Below are 20,687 nucleotides of genomic sequence, written 5' to 3' on the forward strand. Positions count from 1 at the left end.
CTTCCCGACCTTTGACGCATACGCTGCGTCATGAAAGTCGGTGCCATTCCGACCCATGACGCAGCGTATGCGTCATGGCGGAATCGCGTTCCTGCAGGCCGGGTGAAAGGGTTAACTGTAATTTCACCCGGCCTGCAGGGACAGGAGGAGTTGTACTTTAGCCCAGGGGGGGTGGCTTCACCCCCATCCCCCGTGGCTACGATCGCTCTGATTGGCTGTTGAAAGTGAAACTGCCAATCAGAGCGATTTGTAATATTTCACCTAAAAAACTGGTGAAATATTACAATCCAGTCATGGCCGATGCTGCAATATCATCGGCCATGGCTGGAAACACTGATGTGCCCCCACCCCACCGATCGCCTCCCCAGCCCTCTGATCTGTGGTCCGCTCCCCTCCGTCATGTGCTCCGCTCCCCCGTCCTCCTGTCCGCTCCCCCCGTGCTCCAATCCCACCCGTGCTCCAATCCCTCCCCCCTGCACTCCGATCCACCCCCCCGCACTGCGATCCACCCCCCCCCCCCCCCTTGCTCCGACGCCTTCCTCCGTGCCCTGATCTTCCCTCCCCCCCCCCCCCCCTTATACTTACCTAGCCTCCCGGGGTCCGTCCATCTTCTTTCCTGGGCGCCGCCATCTTCCAAAATGGCGGGCGCATGCGCAGTGCGCCTGCCGAATCTGCCGGCCGGCAGATTCGTTCCAGAGTGAATTTTGATCACTGTGATGAAACCTCACAGTGATCAAAATAAAAAAAAAAACAGTAAATGACCCCCCCCTTTGTCACCCCCATATGTAGGGACAATAATAAAATAAAGAATTTTTTTTTTCCCCACTAAGGTTGGAGTTAGAACTAGGGGTAGGAGTAGGGTTAGGAATGTGCACACGTATTCTGGTCCTCTGCGGATTTTTCCGCAGCGGATTTCATAAATCCGCAATGCTAAACCGCTGTGGATTTATCGCGGATTTACCGCGGTTTTTCTGCGCATTTCACTGCGGTTTTACAAGTGCGATTTTCTATTGGAGCAGTTGTAAAACCGCTGCGGAATCCGCAGAAAGAAGTGACATGCTGCGGAATGTAAACCGCTGCGTTTCCGTGCAGTTTTTCTGCAGCATGTGCACAGCGATTTTTGTTTCCCATAGGTTTACATTGAACTGTAAACTCATGGGAAACTGCTGCGGATCCGCAGCATTTTCCGCAGCGTGTGCACATACCTTTAGAATTAGGCTATGTGCACACGGTGCGGATTTAGCTGCGGATCCGCAGCGGATTGGCCGCTGCGGATCCGCAGCAGAGTTCCATCAGGTTTACAGTACCATGTAAACATATGGAAAACCAAATCCGCTGTGCCCATGGTGCGGAAACGCTGCGTTGTATTTTCCGCAGCATGTCAATTTTTTGTGCGGATTCCGCAGCGTTTTACACCTGTTCCTCAATAGGAATCCGCAGCTGAAATCCGCTCAAAAAACACTGGCAATCCGCGGTAAAATCCGCAGTTAAAACGCAGTGCCTTTTACCCGCGGATTTTTCAAAAATGGTGCTGAAAAATCTCACACGAATCCGCAACGTGGGCACATAGCCTTAGGGTTGGGTTGGAATTAGGGTTGTGGTTAGGGTTAGGGGTGTGTTGGGGTTAGTGTTGGAGGTAGAATTGAGGGGTTTCCACTGTTTAGGCACATCAGGGGGTCTCCAAACGCAACATGGCGCCACCATTGATTGCAGCCAATCTTGTATTCAAAAAGTCAAATGGTGCTCCCTCACTTCCGAGCCCTGACGTGTGCCCAAACAGTGGTTTACCCCCACATATTGGGTACCAGCATACTCAGGACAAACTGCGCAACAATTACTGGGGTCCAATTTCTCCTGTTACCCTTGAGAAAATAAAAAATTGCTTGCTAAAACATCATTTTTGAGGAAGGAAAACGTATTTATTATTTTCATGGCTCTGTGTTATAAACTTCTGTGAAGCACTTGGGGGTTGAAAGTGCTCACCACGTATCTAGATAAGTTCCTTTCGGGGTCTAGTTTCCAAAATAGGGTCACTTGTGGGGGGTTTCTACTGTTTAGCCACATCAGGGGCTCTGCAAACGCAACGTGACGCCCGTAGAGCATTCCATCAAAGTCTGCATTTCAAAACGTCACTACTTCACTTCCGAGCCCCGGCATGTGCCCAAACAGTAGTTTACCCCCACATATGGGGTATCCGCGTACTCAGGAGAAACTGGACAACAACTTTTGGGATCAAATTTCTCCTGTTACCCTTGGGAAAATAAAAAATTGCGGGCTAAAAAATCATTTTTGAGAAAATAAATTTTTATTTTTATTTTCATGGCTCTGCGTTATAAACTTCTGTGAAGCACTTGAGGGTTCAAAGTGCTCACCACATGTCTAGATTAGTTCCTTTGGGGGTCTAGTTTCCAAAATGGGGTCATTTGTGGGGGATCTCCAATGTTTAGGCACACAGGGGCTCTCCAAACGTGACATGGTGTCCGCTAATGATTAGAACTAATTTTCCATTTAAAAAGCCAAATGGCGTGCCTTCCCTTCTGAGCCCTGCCGTGCGCCCAAACAGTGGTTTACCCCCACATATGGGGTATCTGCGTACTCAGAACAAACTGGGCAACAAAATTTGTGGTCCAATTTCTCCTATTACCGTTGGCAAAATAGGAAATTCCAGGCTAAAAAAATCATTTTTGAGGAAAGAAATTTTTATTTTCATGGCTCTGCGTTATAAACTTCTGTGAAGCACCTGGGGGTTTAAAGTGCTCAGTATGTATCTAGATAAGTTCCTTGGGGGGTCTAGTTTCCAAAATGGGGTCACTTGTGGGGGAGCTCCAATGCATAGACACACAGGGGCTCTCCAAACGCGACGTGTCCGCTAACAATTGGAGCTAATTTTCCATTCAAAAAGTCAAAAGGCGCGCCTTCCCTTCCGAGCCCTGCCGTGTGCCCAAACAGTGGTTTACCCCCACATATGAGGTATTGGCGTACTCGGGAGAAATTGCCCAACAAATTTTAGGATCTATTTAATCCTATTGCCCATGTGAAAATGAAAAAATTGAGGCTAAAAATTTTTTTGTGAAAAAAAAAAAAAGTACTTTTTCATTTTTACGGATCAATTTGTGAAGCACCTGGGGGTTTAAAGTGCTCACTATGCATCTAGATAAGTTCATTGGGGCGTCTAGTTTCCAAAATGGGGTCACTTGTGGGGGAGCTCCAATTTTTAGGCACACGGGGGCTCTCCAAATGTGACATGGTGTCCGCTAAAGAGTGCAGCCAATTTTTCATTCAAAAAGTCAAATGGCGCTCCTTCCCTTCCAAGCCCTGCCGTGCGCCCAAACAGTGGTTTACCCCCACATATGAGGTATCCGCGTACTCAGGACAAATTGGACAACAACTTTCGTGGTTCAGTGTCCTTTTACCATTGGGAAAATAAAAAAATTGTTGCTGAAAGATCATTTTTGTGACTAAAAAGTTAAATGTTCATTTTTTCCTTCCATGTTGCTTCTGCTGCTGTGAAGCACCTGAAGGGTTAATAAACTTCTGGAATGTGGTTTTGTGCACCTTGAGGGGTGCAGTTTTTAGAATGGTGTCACTTTTGGGTATTTTCAGCCATATAGACCCCTCAAACTGACTTCAAATGTGAGGTGGTCCCTAAAAAAAATGGTTTTGTAAATTTCGTTGTAAAAATAAGAAATCGCTGGTCAAATTTTAACCCTTATAACTTCCTAGCAAAAAAAAATTTTGTTTCCAAATTGTGCTGATGTAAATTAGACGTGTGGGAAATGTTATTTATTAACTATTTTGTGTCACATAACTCTCTGGTTTAACAGAATAAAAATTCAAAATGTGAAAATTGCAAAATTTTCAAAATTTTCGCCAAATTTCCATTTTTATCACAAATAAACACAGAATTTATTGACCTAAATTTATAACTATCATGAAGCCCCATATGTCACGAGAAAACAATCTCAGAATCGCTAGGATCCGTTGAAGCGTTCCCGAGTTATTACCTCATAAAGGGACACTGGTCAGAATTGCAAAAAATGGCAAGGTCTTTAAGGCCAAAATAGGCTGGGTCATGAAGGGGTTAAAAGAGATCTGGATACACATGATGAGAGCATTATACTGCCTCTGTACAAATCCCTAGTTAGACCGCACATGGAGTACGGTGTCCAGTTTTGGGCACCGGTGCTCAGGAAGGATATCATGGAACTAGAGAGAGTACAAAGGAGGGCAACAAAATTAATAAAGGGGATGGGAGAACTACAATACCCAGATTAGCGAAATTAGGATTATTTAGTCTAGAAAAAAGACACTGAGGGGCGATCTAATAACCATGTATAAGTATATAAGGGGACAATACAAATCTCTCGCTGAGGATCTGTTTATACCAAGGAAGGTGACGGGCACAAGGGGGCATTCTTTGCGTCTGGAGGAGAGAAGGTTTTTCCACCAACATAGAGGATTCTTTACTGTTAGGGCAGTGAGAATCTGGAATTGCTTGCCTGAGGAGGTGGTGATGGCGAACTCAGTTGAGGGGTTCAAGAGAGGCCTGGATGTCATCCTGGAGCAGAACATTATTGTATCATACAATTATTAGGTTCTGTAGAAGGACGTAGATCTGGGGATTTATTATGATGGAATACAGGCTGAACTGGATGGACAAATGTCTTTTTTCGGCCTTACTAACTATGTTACTATGTTACTTTACACTAGTCCTCCATGGCCCAATCTTTATGGTCTTTGGCAAACTTCAGCCTGGCTCTCCTTTGCTTCTTATTGATGAAAGGGCTTTTTTATAGCCTTACATGACTTGAGCCCTGCCTCTAGGAGTCTGTTACGAACTGTTCTTGCCCTGCACTTCACCCCAGCTGCCATTTGCCATTCTTTTTGTAAGTCAGTTGATGTCATCCTGCGATTGCTGAGTGACATTCGAATAAAGGTACCATCACACATAACGATATCGTTAACGATCTCGTTGCTTTTTGTGACGTAGCAACGATATCGTTAAGGAAATCGTTGTGTGACAGCAACCAACGATCAGGCCCCTGCTGGGAGATCGTTGGTCGCTGAGGAAAGTCCAGCACTTTATTTCGTCGCTGGATCTCCCGCTGACATCGCTGGATCGGCGTGTGTGACGCCGATCCAGCGATGTCTTCACTGGTAACCAGGGTAAACATCGGGTTACTAAGCGCAGGGCCGCGCTTAGTAACCCGATGTTTACCCTGGTTACCAGCGTAAACATTAAAAAAACAAACACTACATACTTACCTTCAGCTGTCTGTCCCCGGCGCTCTACTTCTCTGCACTCCTCCTGCATCCTGTGTCAGCGCCGGCCAGCCGGAAAGCACAGCGGTGACGTCACCGCTGTGCTTTCCGGCTGACCGGCGCTGACAGTGCAGAGGAAAGCAGAGCGCCGGAGGACAGACAGCTGAAGGTAAGTATGCAGTGTTTGTTTTTTTTAACGTTTACGCTGGTAACCATGGTAAACATCGGGTTACTAAGCGCGGCCCTGCGCTTAGTAACCCGATGTTTACCCTGGTTACCCGGGGACTTCGGGATCGTTGGTCGCTGGAGAGCTGTCTGTGTGACAGCTCTCCAGCGACCAAACGGCGACGCTGCAGCGATCGACATCGTTGTCGGTATCACTGCAGCGTCGCTGAGTGTGAAGGTACCTTAAGATGACGGTCATCCTGGTCAGTGGAGAGTTGTTTTCGCCATCTGCCAGTCTGTAGCTTCGTTGTCCCCAATGTCTGCTGCTTGACCTTGTTAATGGACTGCCATCTTAGAAATTTTAAGGAAGGAGGCAACATGACATTCACTGTGTCCCTCTGCTAGTAAAGCCAGAAGTGAGCCCTTCTTTTCCTCACTCAAGACTTTACTTTTCAACTCCTTTGGCATGGTTAAAAGTTATTTTTTCATTCCTGTTACTTTTGGGATATTACTAGCACTTGTTTTGCCATCTAGCTTGTCCTAGTGCAAGAGGATTGTGAAGACCACAGCAGGGTTTTTTTTTTAAACTTTCCTTCAATAGGAAAGATTTGGTTCAGGTGATCACCTAATCAGAAGCACATTAAGTGGAATGAGGTGTACACTGGTTGGAATTCAACTGACACTGGAATGGAATGGCTGTCAGACATGTAGAGAAGATCATTTTTTATAAAACTGTGCAGTCGTCTCTTAATTTTTGCCAGAGCTGTATATACTGGGGGGTGTATTAAAGGGGGTATACATACATACTGGGGGGTGTATTACAGGCTATATAGATATATACTGGGGGGCATACATACTGGGGGTGTATTATTGGATGTTTACATATATACTGGGGGTGTATACATATATATGGGGGGTGTATTACAGAGTGTATACATATAGTTGCAATTGTCGAGGCACAAACACACACACGCATATATGTAAACATATTTCCGCAACCCTCAATCTACTAAAATGCTTGTGCATGCCCTCATTATCTCCCACCTCAAATACTGCAACATCCTTTTCTGTGGCCTCCCTGCTAACACCCTTGCACCTCTCCAGTCCATCCTTAATTCTGCTGCCCGACTAATTCATCTCTCTCCTCCTCCGCTTCCCCCCTCTGCAAATCTCTTCACTGTCTCCCATTCCCTCAGCGTATCCAGTTCAAATTACTAATACTGACCTCTGAACTAATCTCCCAATATCTTCCCACACATAATCCCCGGTCCTCCGAAGACCTTCTCTCCTCCACACTTATTCGCTCCTCACCCAACCGCCTCCAAGACTTCTCCCGAATATCCCCCATCCTCTGGAATTCTTTGCCCCAACATGTCCGACTATCAACCACATTCGGATCCCTCAGACGGAACCTGAAATCCCACCTCTTCAAGAAAGCTTACAGCATGCAATGACCCTGCTGCCTCTTCACCACTACCGGCGCTACCGCCTCACCAACACTGGAGCTGCTGCAAACCCCCAACCTCCTGTCTCCTTCCCCACCATCCTGTAGAATGTAATCCCACAAGGGCAGGGTCCTCTCCCCTCTACATCAGTCTGTCATTGTTAGTTTGCTTACTGTAAGTGATATCTGTAATTTGTATGTAACCCCTTCTCACGTACAGCACCATGGAATTAATGGTGCTATATAAATTATGTATTTATATAGCACCATTAATTCCATGGTGCTGTACATGAGAAGGAGTTACATCAAAATACAAATATCACTTACAGTAAACAAAACTAACAATGGCCGACTGATACAGAGGGAAGAGGACCCTGCCCTTGCGGGCTTATATTCTTCAGGATTATGGGGAAGGAGACAGTAGGTCGAGGGTTGCAGTAGCTCCGATGGTGTTGAGGTGGTCATTACATGTTGTAAACTTCTTTGAAGAGGTGGGTTTTCAGATTTCTTTTGAAGGATCCAAATATGGTGGATAACCGGACGTGTTGGGGCACAGAATTCCAGAGGATGGGGGATATTCGGGAGAAGTCTTGGAGGCGATTGGGTGAGGAGCGAATAAGCGTGGAGGAGAGAAGGAGGTCTTGGGAGGACAGGAGATTACGTGAGGGAAGATATTGAGAGATTAGTTTGGAAATATACAGAGGAGAAAGGATATGGATGGCTTTGTAGGTCAGTGTTAGTAGTTTAAACTGGATACGCTGGGAAATTGGGAGCCAGTAAAGGGATTTGCAAAGAGGGGAAGCAGGAGTGTAGCGAGGAGAGAGATTAATTAGTCGGGCAGCAGAGTTAAGGACAGACTGGAGGGGTGTGAGAGTGTTAGAAGGTAGGCCACAGAGGAGGATGTTGCAGTAGTCGAGGCTGGAGATGATTAGGGCATGCACAAGCATTTTTTTAGAGTGAGGGTTGAGGAAAAGACAGAATCTGGAAATATTTTTGAGCTGGAGGCGACAGGAGGTGGCGAGAGCTTGGATGTGCGGTTTGAAGGACAGGGCAGAATCCAGGGTTACTCGGAGGCAGTGGATTTTGGGGACAGGGGAAAGTGTGATATCATTTATTTTGATAGATAGATCAGGTAGGGAAGATAATTAGTTCAGATTTGTCCACATTGAGCTTGAGGAAGCGAGCGGAAAAGGAGGATATGGCTGATAGACACTCTGGGATTCTGGAGAGCAGAGAGGTGACATCTGGGCCAGAGAGGTAGATCTGAGTGTCATCAGCATATAGATGGTACTGGAAGCCATAATACCTTATGAGTTGTCCCAGGCCGAGTGTATAGATTGAGAAGAGTAAGGACCCAAGGACAGAGCCTTGAGGGACACCAACAGAGAGTGGGCGAGATGAAAAGGTAGTATGGGAATAGGAAACGCTAAATGTGCGGTTAGTAAGGTATGAGGAGATCCAATGGCTACTCCAGAACCTTCATTTTGTTCTTCTGTAGCCAATGACAGGTCGACTTGGACCTTCCAACATGACAACGATCCAAAACACAAGGCCAAGTACAACCCATGCGCAGCTTCCAGGCTGATGATTGCAAATTTGCCTCCAGTATTTGCTGATAACGTGCTGCATTCATCTTTCCTTCAACCTTGACCAAGTTTCCTGCGCCTTTGTAGCTCACACATCCCCAAAACGTAAGCAATCCACCTCCATGTTTTACAGTAGGAATGGTGTTCCTTTCATCATAGGCCTTGTTGACCTCTCTCCAAATGTATCGTTTATGGTTGTGGTCAAAAAGTTCAATTTTGGTTTCATCACTCCAAATTACCTTGTTCCAGAAGTTTTGAGGCTGTCTCTGTGCTGTTTTGCATATTGTAGGCAAGACACTTTGTGGCATTTGTGCAGTAATGGCTTTCTTCTGGGGACTCAACCATGCAGCCCATTTTTCTTCAAGTGCCTCTGTATTGTGCATCTTGAAACAGCCACACCGGTAGTTTTCAGAATCCTGTATTTCAGCTGTTATTTGTGGGTTTTTCTTAGCATCCCGAACAATTTTCCTGGCAGTTGTGAACAACATTTTCGATGGTCTACCTGACCATGGTTTTGTTTTTACAGAGCCCCTGATTTTTCCATTTGTTAATCACAGTTTGACCACTGCTGACTGGCATTATCAATTCCTTGGATATCTTTTTGTATCACTTTCCTGTTTTATACAGTTCAACTACCTTTTCCTGTAGACCCATTGACCATTCTTTTGCTTTCCCCATGACTCACAATCCAGAAACGTCAGTGGCTGGATGAAAGATGCACAAGTCTGTCTGGATCCCAGAAACTCACTTGGCTTTTACATGCGCACACACACTGATTACAAGCAAAAACATCGCAGGTGAGGATGCTACCTTTAGTAGCTATTCAAACCCATTTGTGTCAACTTCTGTGCATGTTATCAGGCCAAAATCACCAGCATATGTGAACTTTTGATCAGGGCCATTTGGATATTTTGGATTGTCATTATGATTTCAAAAGGGAAAACACAGTAGTTTGACAATAAATGGCTTCACCCAACCACTAACCATGAATGGAGAAAAAGTTTTGGTTTTATCATTCATATTCTCTGAAAAAAAGGCAAAGAAAACGAAAATTTTTGCTGGGGTATGTAGACTTTTGAGCACAATTATGTACTGGGCTGTGTATACTTATATACTAGGGGGTGTATTACACGGTTTATGCATATATACTAGGTGGGTATTGCAGGGTGTATACACATATATACTGGGGAGTGTATACATACAGTACAGACCAAAAGTTTGGACACACCTTCTCATTTAAAGATTTTTTTTTTGTTGTATTTTCATGACTATGAAAATTGTACATTCACACTGAAGGCATCAAAACTATGAATTTACACATGTGGAATTATATACTTAACAAAAAGTGTGAAACTGAAATTGTCAGTCTAGGTTCTTCAAAGTAGCCACCTTTTGCTTTGATGACTGCTTTGCATTCTCTTGACTTTTGCCTTCACTATGCGGTCCAGCTCACCCCAAACCATATTGATTGGGTTCAGGTCTGGTGACTGTCGAGGCCAGGTAATCTGGCGTAGCACCCCATCACTCTCCTTCTTGGTCAAATAGCCCTTACACAGCCTGGTGGTGTGTTTGGGGTCATTGTCCTGTTGAAAAATAAATGATGGTCCAGCTAAACGCAAACCGGATGGAATAGCATGCAGGAAAGGAAGACCAAGAGTCACCTCTGCTTCTGAGGATAAGTTTATCCTAGTAACCAGCCTCAGAAATAGCAGGTTAACAGCAGCTCAGATTAGAGACCAGGTCAATGCCACACAGAGTTCTAGCAGCAGACACATCTCTACAACAACTGTTAAGAGGAGACTTTGTGCAGCAGGCCTTCATGGTAAAATAGCTGTTAGGAAACCACTGCTAAGGACAGGCAACAAGCAGAAGAGACTTGTTTGGGCTAAAGAACACAAGGAATGGACATTAGACCAGTACATAATTGTGCTCAAAAGTCTACATACCCCAGCAAAAATTTTCGTTTTCTTTTGCGTTTTTTTTTTCAGAGAATATGAATGATAACATCAAAACTTTTTCTCCATTCATGGTTAGTGGTTGGGTGAAGCCATTTATTGTCAAACTACTGTGTTTTCTCTTTTGAAATCATAATGACAATCCAAAATATCCAAATGGCCCTGATCAAAAGTTCACATATGCTGGTGATTTTGGCCTGATAACATGCACAGAAGTTGACACAAATGGGTTTGAATGGCTACTAAAGGTAGCATCCTCACCTGTGATGTTTTTGCTTGTAATCAGTGTGTGTGCGCGCGCATAAAAGCCAAGTGAGTTTCTGGGATCCAGGTATACATGGCCACCATCCCCTTTCTGGTATACAAGGCCCCATGATGCTGCACACATGAAAAATAAAACCGATTCTACTCACCTTCCCCTTACTCCCCCTCGCAGCGAAAATCTGTGGCTAGACCTCAAAGTAGCAGTGCATTCAAGATGGGGGAATTGTCCATGGAAGAATGGATGAAAATTCCTCAAACAAGAATTGAAAACCTCTTGTCTGGCTACAAAAAAGTGTTTACAAGCTGTGATACTTGCAAAAGCGTATGCTACTAGGTACTAACCATGCAGGGTGCCCATAACCTTATTCTGGCTTAATAAGGCTTACAGCCAATAACTTTTGGGTTTTCTTTGGCTGTAAGCCATAATCATCAATTTTAACAGAAATAAACACTTAAAATAGATCACTCTGTAATGATTCTATATAATGAGTTTCACTTTTTGCATTGAAGAACTGAAATAAATTAAATTTTTGATGATATTCTAATTTTGTGAGATGCACCTGTACAGTATGTTTGAATACACTTAATCAACATAGAACTTAGCACTTAACTTGGGATGCTTGAACAGAAGAACTTTATTTTGCAGTATACTCAAAATGTTTCACCAGTTGGACTATCACATTTTGCGGCCTCTGGCACTGGGTGCCTGTGTGTAAGGCATCACAAAATCTGAAGATTATCAAAGGATTTTGGGTGTCATTGTAGTGCCCAGTGTCAGAATGCTGGGTTTGCATCCTAGGTCATGGGTTTTCCAGCAGGACAATGACTCCACTGCACATTTATTAAAAAACAAAAACTGAAATATCACATGGTCATAAGTAGTCAGACCCTTTGCTCAGTTTTGAGTAGAAGCACCCTTTTGAGTTAGTACAGCCATGAGTCATCTTCGGAATGATGCAACAAATTTTTCATACTTGTGTTTGGGGATCGTCTGCCATTCTTCCTTGCAGATCCTCTCCAGTTCCATCAGGTTGGATGGTGAATGTTGGTGGACAGCCATTTTCATATCTCTCAAGTCACTCAATTGGGTTTACGTCAGGGTTCTGGCTGGGCCAGTCAAGAAAGGTCACAAAGTTATTGTGAAGCTACTCCTTTGTTATTTTAGCTGTGTGCTTAGGGTCATTGTCTTGTTGGAAGGTGAACCTTTGGACAAGTCTGAGGTCCAGAGCACTCTGGTAAAGGTTTTCTTCCAGTATATCTCTGTACTTGGCTGCATTCATGTTTCCTTCAATGGCAACCAATCATCCTGTCCCTGCATCTGAAAAACACCCCCATAGCATGATGATGCCACCACCATGTTTCACTGTTGGGATTGTATTGGGCAGGTGATGAGCAGTGCCTAGTTTTCTCCACACATACCTCCTAGAATTATTACCAAAAAGGTTTATCTTCGTTTCATCAGACCAGACAGTCTTATTTCTCATAGTCTGGGAGTCCTTCATGTGTTTTTTTTTTTTTCTTTTAGCAAACTCTATGCGGGCTTTCATATGTCTTGCACTGAGGAGAGCCTTCCGTCAGGCCACTTTGCCATAAAGGCCCAACTGGTGGAGGGCTGCAGTGATAGTTGACTTTGTGGAACTTTCTCCCATCTCCCTGCTGCATCTCTGGAGCTCAGCCACATGGATCTTGGGGTTCTTTACCTCTCTCACCAAGGCTCCTCTCCCAAGATTGCTCAGTTTGGCCAGACGGCCAGATCTAGGAAGACTTCTGGTGGTCCCAAATGTTTTCCATTTAAGGATTATGGAGGCCACTGTGCTCTTAGGAACCTTGAGTACTGCAGAAATACTGCTGTAACCTTGGCCAGATATGTGCCTTGCCACAATTCTGTCTCTGAGCTCCTTGGCCAGTTCCTTTGACCTCATGATTCTCATTTGGTCTGACATGCACTGTGAGCTATGAGGTCTTATATAGACAGATGTGTGCCTTTCCAAAGCAAGTCCTATCAGTTTAACCCCTTACTGCCATCGGACGTACTATTACGCCGATGCCCGTATCCCCCGCTTTGATCTGGGCTCCGGCAGTGAGCCCACCTCAAAGCCGTGACATATCAGCTGTTTTGAACAGCTGACCTGGGGCCGCAATAGACGTGGGTGGAATCGTGATCCACCTGTTCCTATTAACTAGTTAGATGCTGCTGTCAAACTTTGACAGCGGCATTTATCAAGCGCTTCCGGCCCGAAATGCGCGCATCGGTGATCCCCGTCACATGATCAGTGCGTCGGCATGACAACCATAGGTCTCCTTGAAACCTCTATGAGCCGATCAAGTTTTGGCATCTTTTAGCCTCCCATGGAGGCTATTGAAGCATGCCAAAAGTAAAACAAAATATGAAAAAAATATAAAACTTCAAATCACACCCCTTTCTGCCCATTCAAAATAAAACAATAAAAAAAAATAAAACTACACATATTTGGTATCGCCGCTTTCAGAATCGCCCGATTTATCAATAAAAAAAATTTAACCTGATCGTTAAACGGCGTAGCGATCAAAAAAACGTAATTCTGGCGTTTTGACTTTGTCACTGCAACATTGCATTAAAATGCAATAACGAACGATCAAACAAACACATCTGCACCAAAATTGTATCTTTAAAAACGTCATCTCGGCACACAGAAAATAAGCCCTCACCCAACCCCAAATCACAAAAAATGGAGACGCTACGGGTATCGGAAAATTGGGCAATTCTTTTTATTTTTTATTTTTTTTAGCAAAGTTTGGAATTTTTTTTCACTGCTTGGATAAAAAAAAGAACCTGGACATGATTGGTGTCTATGAACTCATAATGACCTGGAAAATCACAATGGCAGGTCAGTTTTAGTGAACCTAGCAAAAAAGCCAAACAAAAAACAAGTGTGGGATTGCACTTTTTTTTGCAATTTTACTGCACTTGGAATTGTTTTCCTGTTTTCGAGTACACGACATGGTAAAACAAATGGTGCCGTTCAAAAGTACAACTCGTCCCGCAAAAAATAAGCCCTCACATGGCCAAATTGAAGGAAAAATAAGAGTTATGGCTCGGGGAAGGAACGCAAAACCGAAAAAAGCTGAGACGGGTAAGAGGTTAATTAAACACAGCTGGACTTCAATGAAGCAGTAGAACCATCTCAATTGAGGATCACAAGGAATTGGACAGCATGTGACTTAAATATGAGTGTCTGAGCAAAGGGTCTGAATACTTATGACCATGTTTCAGTTTTTCGTGTTTAATAAATTTGCAAAAATTTCAACATTTCTGGGGGGTTTTCAGTCAAAATGGGATGCAAAGTATACATTAATGAGAAAATATGAACTTTTTTGAATTTACCAAATGGCTGCAATGAAACAGTGAAAAATGTAAAGGGGTCTGAATACTTCCTTTACCCACTGTATATCCTATTGAATACCTATGTTGAGGGGTTTGTGTGAAATTATGTCCAATTTGCCTTTTTTTCTCTTTTTTTTGTGTTGTTCCCTTACACACAAACGAAATAAGTGTATTTGCAATAATTTTCTGGGAGAAATACTTCATTTTCTGGAAGAATTTTAACCCCTCTGTGACCTTAGACGTACTATCCCGTCGAGGTGCCCTGGGCTTATCTGACCCTGGACGGGATAGTACGTCATAGCCGATCGGCCGCGCTCTCGGGGGGAGCGCGGCCGGGTGTCAGCTGCTTATCGCAGCTGACATCCGGCACTATGTGCCAGGAGCGGTCACGGACCGCCCCCGGCACACCGCGATCAAAGATGATCGCGATGTGCCGGCGGTGCAGGGAAGCACCGCGCAGGGAGGGGGCTCCCTGCGGGCTTCCCTGAGCCCCCCGCAGCAACGCGATGTGATCGCGTTGCTGCGAGGGTCTCCTCACCTCCCTCCCTGCTCGAGCCCCGGATCCAAGATGGCCGCGGATCCGGGTCCTGCAGGGAGGGAGGTGGCTTCACAGAGCCTGCTCAGAGCAGGCACTGTGAAGGCTGCAGCGCTGCTAGTCAGATCAGTGATCTGACAGAGTGCTGTGCAAACTGTCAGATCACTGATCTGTGATGTCCCCCCCCTGGGACAAAGTAAAAAAGTAAAAAAAAAAACTTCCAAATGTGTAAAAAAAATAAAAAAAAATATTCCAAAATAATGAAAAAAAAAAAAAATATTATTCCCATAAATACATTTCTTCATCTAAATAAAAAAAAAAAACCAATAAAAGTACACATATTTAGTATCGCCGCGTCCATAACGACCCGACCTATAAAACTGTCCCACTAGTTAACCCCTTCAGTAAACACCGTAAGAAAAAAAAAAAAAAAACGAGGCAAAAAACAACGCTTTATTATCATACCGCCGAACAAAAAGTGGAATAACACGCGATCAAAAGGACAGATATAAATAACCATGGTACCGCTGAAAGCGTCATATTGTCCCGCAAAAAAAGAGCCGCCATACAGCATCATCAGCAAAAAAATAAAAAAGTTATAGTCCTGAGAATAAAGCGATGCAAAAATAATTATTTTTTCTGTAAAATAGTTTTTATCGTATAAAAGCACCAAACCATAAAAAAATGATATAAATGAGGTATCGCTGTAATCGTACTGACCCGAAGAATAAAACTGCTTTATCAATTTTACCAAACGCGGAACGGTATAAACGCCTCCCCCAATAGAAATTCATGAATAGCTGGCTTTTGGTCATTCTTCCTCACAAAAATCGGAATAAAAAGCGATAAAAAAAGTCACGTGCCCAAAAATGTTTTCAATAAAAACGTCAACTCGTCCCGCAAAAAACAAGACCTCACATGACTCTGTGGACCAAAATATGGAAAAATTATAGCTCTCAAAATGTGGTATTGCAAAAAATATTTTTTGCAATAAAAAGGGTCTTTCAGTGTGTGACGGCTGCCAATCATAAAAATCCGCTAAAAAACTCGCTATAAAAGTAAATCAAACCCCCCTTCATCACCCCCTTAGTTAGGGAAAAATAAAAAAAAATGTATTTATTTCCATTTTCCCATTAGGGCTAGGGTTAGGGCTAGGGTTAGGGCTAGGGTTAGGGCTAGGGTTAGGGTTAGGGTTGGGGCTACAGTTAGGGTTGGGACTAAAGTTAGGGTTAGGGTTTAGATTACATTTACAGTTGGGAATAGGGTTGGGATTAGGGTTAGGGGTGTGTCAGGGTTAGAGGTGTGGTTAGGGTTACCGTTGGAATTAGGGTTAGGGGTGTGTTTAGATTAGGGTTTCAGTTATAATTGGGGGGTTTCCACTGTTTCGGCACATCAGGGGCTCTCCAAACACGACATGGCGTCCGATCTCAATTCCAGCCAATTCTGCGTTGAAAAAGTAAAACAGTGCTCCTTCCCTTCCGAGCTCTCCTGTGTGCCCAAACAGGGGTTTACCCCAACATATGGGGTATCAGCGTACTCAGGACAAATTGGACAACAACATTTAGGGTCCAATTTCTCCTGCTAACCTTGGAAAAATACAAAACTGGGGGCTAAAATATAATTTTTGTGGAAAAAAAAATATTTTTTATTTGCATGGCTCTGCGTTATAAACTGTAGTGAAATACTTGGGGGTTCAAAGCTCTCACAACACATCAAGATGAGTTCCTTAGGGGGTCTACTTTCCAAAATGGTGTCACTTGTGGGGGGTTTCTACTGTTTAGGTACATTAGGGGCTCTGCAAACGCAATGTGACGCCTGCAGACCATTCCATCTAAGTCTGCATTCCAAATGGCACTCCTTCCCTTCCGAGCCCTCCCATGCGCCCAAACGGTGGTTCCCCCCCACATATGGGGTATCAGCGTACTCAGGACAAATTGGACAACAACTTTTGTGGTCCAATTTCTCCTGTTACCCTAGGGAAAATACAAAACTGGGGGCTAAAAAATAATTTTTGTGGGAAAAAAATTTTGTTTTATTTTTATGGCTCTGCATTATAAACTTCTGTGAAGCCCTTGGTGGGTCAAAGTGCTCACCACACATCCAGATAAGTTCCTTAGGGGGTTTACTTTCCAAAATGGTGTCACTTGTGGGGGTTTCAATGTTTAGGCACATCAGTGGCTCTCCAAACGCAACATGGCGTCCCATCTCAATTCCTGTCAATTTTGCATTGAAAAGTCAAATAGCGCTCCTTCCCTTCCGAGCTCTCCCATGCGCCCAAACAGTGGTTTACTGCCACATATGGGGTATCAGCGTACTCAGGACAAATTGGACAACAACTTTTGAGGTCCAATTTCTTCTCTTACCCTTGGAAAAATAAAAAATTGGGGGCAAAAATATAATTTTTGTGAAAAAATATGATTTTTTATTTTTACGGTTCTGCATTATAAACTTCTGTGAAGCACTTGGTGGGTCAAAGTGCTCACCACACCTCTAGATAAGTTCCTTAGGGGGTCTACTTTCCAAAATGGTGTCACTTGTGGGGGGTTTCAATGTTTAGGCACATCAGTGGCTCTCCAAACGCAACATGGCGTCCCATCTCAATTCCTGTCAATTTTGCATTGAAAAGTCAAATAGCGCTCCTTCCCTTCCGAGCTCTCCCATGCGCCCAAACAGTGGTTTACTGCCACATATGGGGTATCAGCGTACTCAGGACAAATTGGACAACAACTTTTTGGGTCCAATTTCTCCTGTTACCCTTGGTAAAATAAAACAAATTGGAGCTGAAGTAAATTTTTTGTGTAAAAAAAGTTAAATGTTCATTTTTATTTAAACATTCCAAAAATTCCTATTAAACACCTGAAGGGTTAATAAACTTCTTGAATGTGGTTTTGAGCACCTTGAGGGGTGCAGTTTTTAGAATGGTGTCACACTTGGGCATTTTCTATCATATAGACCCCTCAAAATGACTTCAAATGAGACGTGGTCCCTAAAAAAAAAATGGTGTTGTAAAAATGAGAAATTGCTGGTCAACTTTTAACCCTTATAACTCCCTAACAAAAAAAAAAATTGGTTCCAAAATTATGCTGATGTAAAGGAGACATGTGGGAAATGTTACTTATTAAGTATTTTGTGTGACATATCTCTGTGATTTAATTGCATAAAAATTCAAAGTTTGAAAATTGCGAAATTTTCAAAATTTTCGCCAAATTTCCGTTTTTTTCACAAACGCAGGTACTATCAAAGAAATTTTACCACTATCATGAAGTACAATATGTCACGAGAAAACAATGTCAGAATCACCAGGATCCGTTGAAGCGTTTCGGAGTTATAACCTCATAAAGGGACAGTGGTCAGAATTGTAAAAATTGGCCTGGTCATTAACGTGCAAACCACCCTTGGGGGTAAAGGGGTTAAGGGTGTTGACACTTTTGGCTATGACTTTGTGTATACACACAGTAATATGCACATCAGTATATATGTGTCAAACCTCTGGCTTCCAATGAACAGATCATTTCAGCCTTCAGAAATGTTTGACCTTCAGGTGTGTTTTATAGGCGCAATGTTTGCGTAGCGCCTTTTCCACAAGTGTTGAAATCCTGAATATGGCAGGATTTAATCAACTAAGAAATGACCGTCCCTTATTACAGTAAGACATGAAGGTTAATTAATCTGTAAAATTGCTAGAACCTTGAAGGAAGGTATTTTCAAGTACAGTCATGAAAACCATCAAGTGCTGTGATGAAATTGGCTCTTATGAAGACTGCATCAAGAATGTGAGACTGAGAATGAGCACTGCTGTAGAGGATAAGTTCGTTAGTTACCAGTCTCAGAAAATGCAAAGTGACAGTACCTCTTATAACAGCCCTCTTAAGTAACACACAGCCATCCAGTAGCAGGAACATCCCATTATTAGTCATCTAGAGGAGACTGCAGAAATTTGACCATAAAAGCCACTTCTCACTAAGAAACTGCTCCTGAGGACCACAAACAAGAAGCTGCTCTTGAGAACCACAAGCAGTAAGGGTATGTGCACACGTAGATAGAACCTCTGCGGATTTTTCCGCACCTGTTTTGAGAAATCCGCAGGTAAAATGCACTGCTTTTTACCTGCGGATTTTATGCGTTTTTTTGTGCGAATTTCTATTATGGAGCAGGTGTAAACCGCTGCGGAATTCGCACAAAGAATTGAACATGCTGCGGAATAAGCAACGCTACGTTTCCGTGCTTTTTTCTTCCACAGCATGTGCACTGCGGATTTTGTTTTCCGTACGTTTACATGGTACTGTAAACTCAGAGAAAACTGCTGCAGATCCACAGCGTCAAAACCGCTGCGGATCCGCAGCAAAATCTGCAACGTGTGCACAAAGTCTTCGCTGCTGATCTTGAAGAAAGAGACTTGTATGGACAGAGCAACACAAGGACCGAACAGCAGATCATTAGAAATCTGTAGTGTGTTCCGAGGAGTCAAAATGTGAGATTTTTGAGTTGGGGCGAAGGCAAAGTAGCCAACAAGTGCCCACCGTCTTTAGGACCGTTGGAGCCATTCTCGGTGACGACCTGATGAAGCTCCAGAGAGAATGACGAGGGGTAAAGCTGTCATAAGAATAAATGGGGGCACAGTGAGGAATTTGAGGAGTGACACAAAGCAGAATCTGTCACACCTGGCTCTGCTTGTTTTCATGTGTGTTTTTCGTGGTTTTGCTGCCTTCAATCTGAATTACAATGTGTACGTTCTATAAAGAATAAGGGAAACCATTGCATGACCTGGTGTTTGCACACTCGTGACTGATTCTGTATGTGTGTGTTGCTTTCTCTAGTTGTGGTGGATTTGGATTGGCCTGATGGCCATTATCCCCTTGCCATTGAGTGCCGTGATACTCAGAGCGCACGCCCCAGCCCCCGCTGTCTGATGGGATTTGGGAAGCAGCCCTGTGAATGAACAGATGTTGGTATAAATTATCTCCCTCTTTGACGTCTTGCAAATTAAAAGCGCGCTCAGCATCACTAAACCTCCTGGCAGGCGTCTTAGTCTGGACTGTGACTGCTCCCTGTTTATGCTGGCTTCTGTAGTGTATGTAGGGGCTGCACTTGTCCCGTGTGGCCTAGGACCCCTTTATGTACGCATGTGTATGCTTCTAATGACTCCACTCTCCTGATTCCACCTCGTTTTCACCTTCTTCTTCTCTCTGCAGCCAGAGAAATGACCCGCGGAAAGTTCCTCAACATCCTAGAAAGGCCCAAGAAGTAGGACAAGTCCATGCTGTGGCCCATGATGCATCAGGGTGAACCCTTCTCTGTCCTCCAGTCCAGGCCTTGTCCATAATGTTCTACTAAACACCAAAAAATATTCATACCGTATCTTTTTTATTTTCTTCTGTGTCACTTGTGTTTGCCTCATTATGAATCACATGAATATCTGCTTGAGGGAGAAGCATGTGAGAGGTTTCAGCATGTAGCATCCGCTGGGGGGAGTAGTATGTAGGGGCTCGTGGTAACATCCGCTGGGGGAGGCAGGTTCTCTACATTGATTGTCATATTATTCTTCATTCCTGATATGAGCTGCTGGGGGCTTATAACCCTGGAGCTTTATAACCAGCAGCTGTCACCTCTAATCTGGGCGGAGGACAATCCCCATCATCTCCTAATCCACGTTCGTTGCATCCAGATTCCAGAATTTATTTTAATATTCATATATAGATTATGGCATTAATTACAAAGTAGATCCCGGGGCGTACATAAATATAAAAAGTCTATACATCCTTGGTAATTCCTAGATTTTTGTCATATAAATAATCCTACCAAGAAGAATCATTTCAGAACCTTTTTCACCTATGTCGCCCATAATCTGTAAAATCCTGAGAGAAACAAACTGGAGCCATTTTAAGGGGAAAATAAAAATCTGCAGCCACATTACTGTAGTTTTGTTAAGTGTGCACACTCTCTTATAATTGAGGCTGTGGTTGTGTTCAGGATCAGCCGATCACATTTCTCCCATGTTACATAGTAGTCAGCGCTCGGCCGTCGTCCTTACAGAGATTCTGATTAACCCCAGAGAAAGTGTCGCTAATCTAGGAGAATTTTCCTGACATTTTCTGGTCTGTAAACAGCTGAC

At 43.7% G+C, this 20,687-nt stretch overlaps 1 protein-coding gene across 1 annotated transcript in view; it reads left to right on the forward strand.

Moving 5' to 3' along the window:
- Nucleotides 1–20,485, forward strand: part of LIN52 (lin-52 DREAM MuvB core complex component) — a 74,482-nt gene extending 53,997 nt beyond the window's left edge. Inside the window, exon 6 of the mRNA XM_069735723.1 lies at nucleotides 19,768–20,485. Within this exon, the coding sequence (XP_069591824.1) occupies nucleotides 19,768–19,823 (56 nt within the window). The 3' untranslated portion in view covers nucleotides 19,824–20,485. The remainder of the gene's footprint in view (nucleotides 1–19,767) is intronic.
- Nucleotides 20,486–20,687: the final 202 nt, after the last annotated feature.

This window comes from Ranitomeya imitator, chromosome 1, assembly GCF_032444005.1.
Source record: "Ranitomeya imitator isolate aRanImi1 chromosome 1, aRanImi1.pri, whole genome shotgun sequence".
In the NCBI taxonomy this organism is placed as follows: domain Eukaryota; kingdom Metazoa; phylum Chordata; class Amphibia; order Anura; family Dendrobatidae; genus Ranitomeya; species Ranitomeya imitator.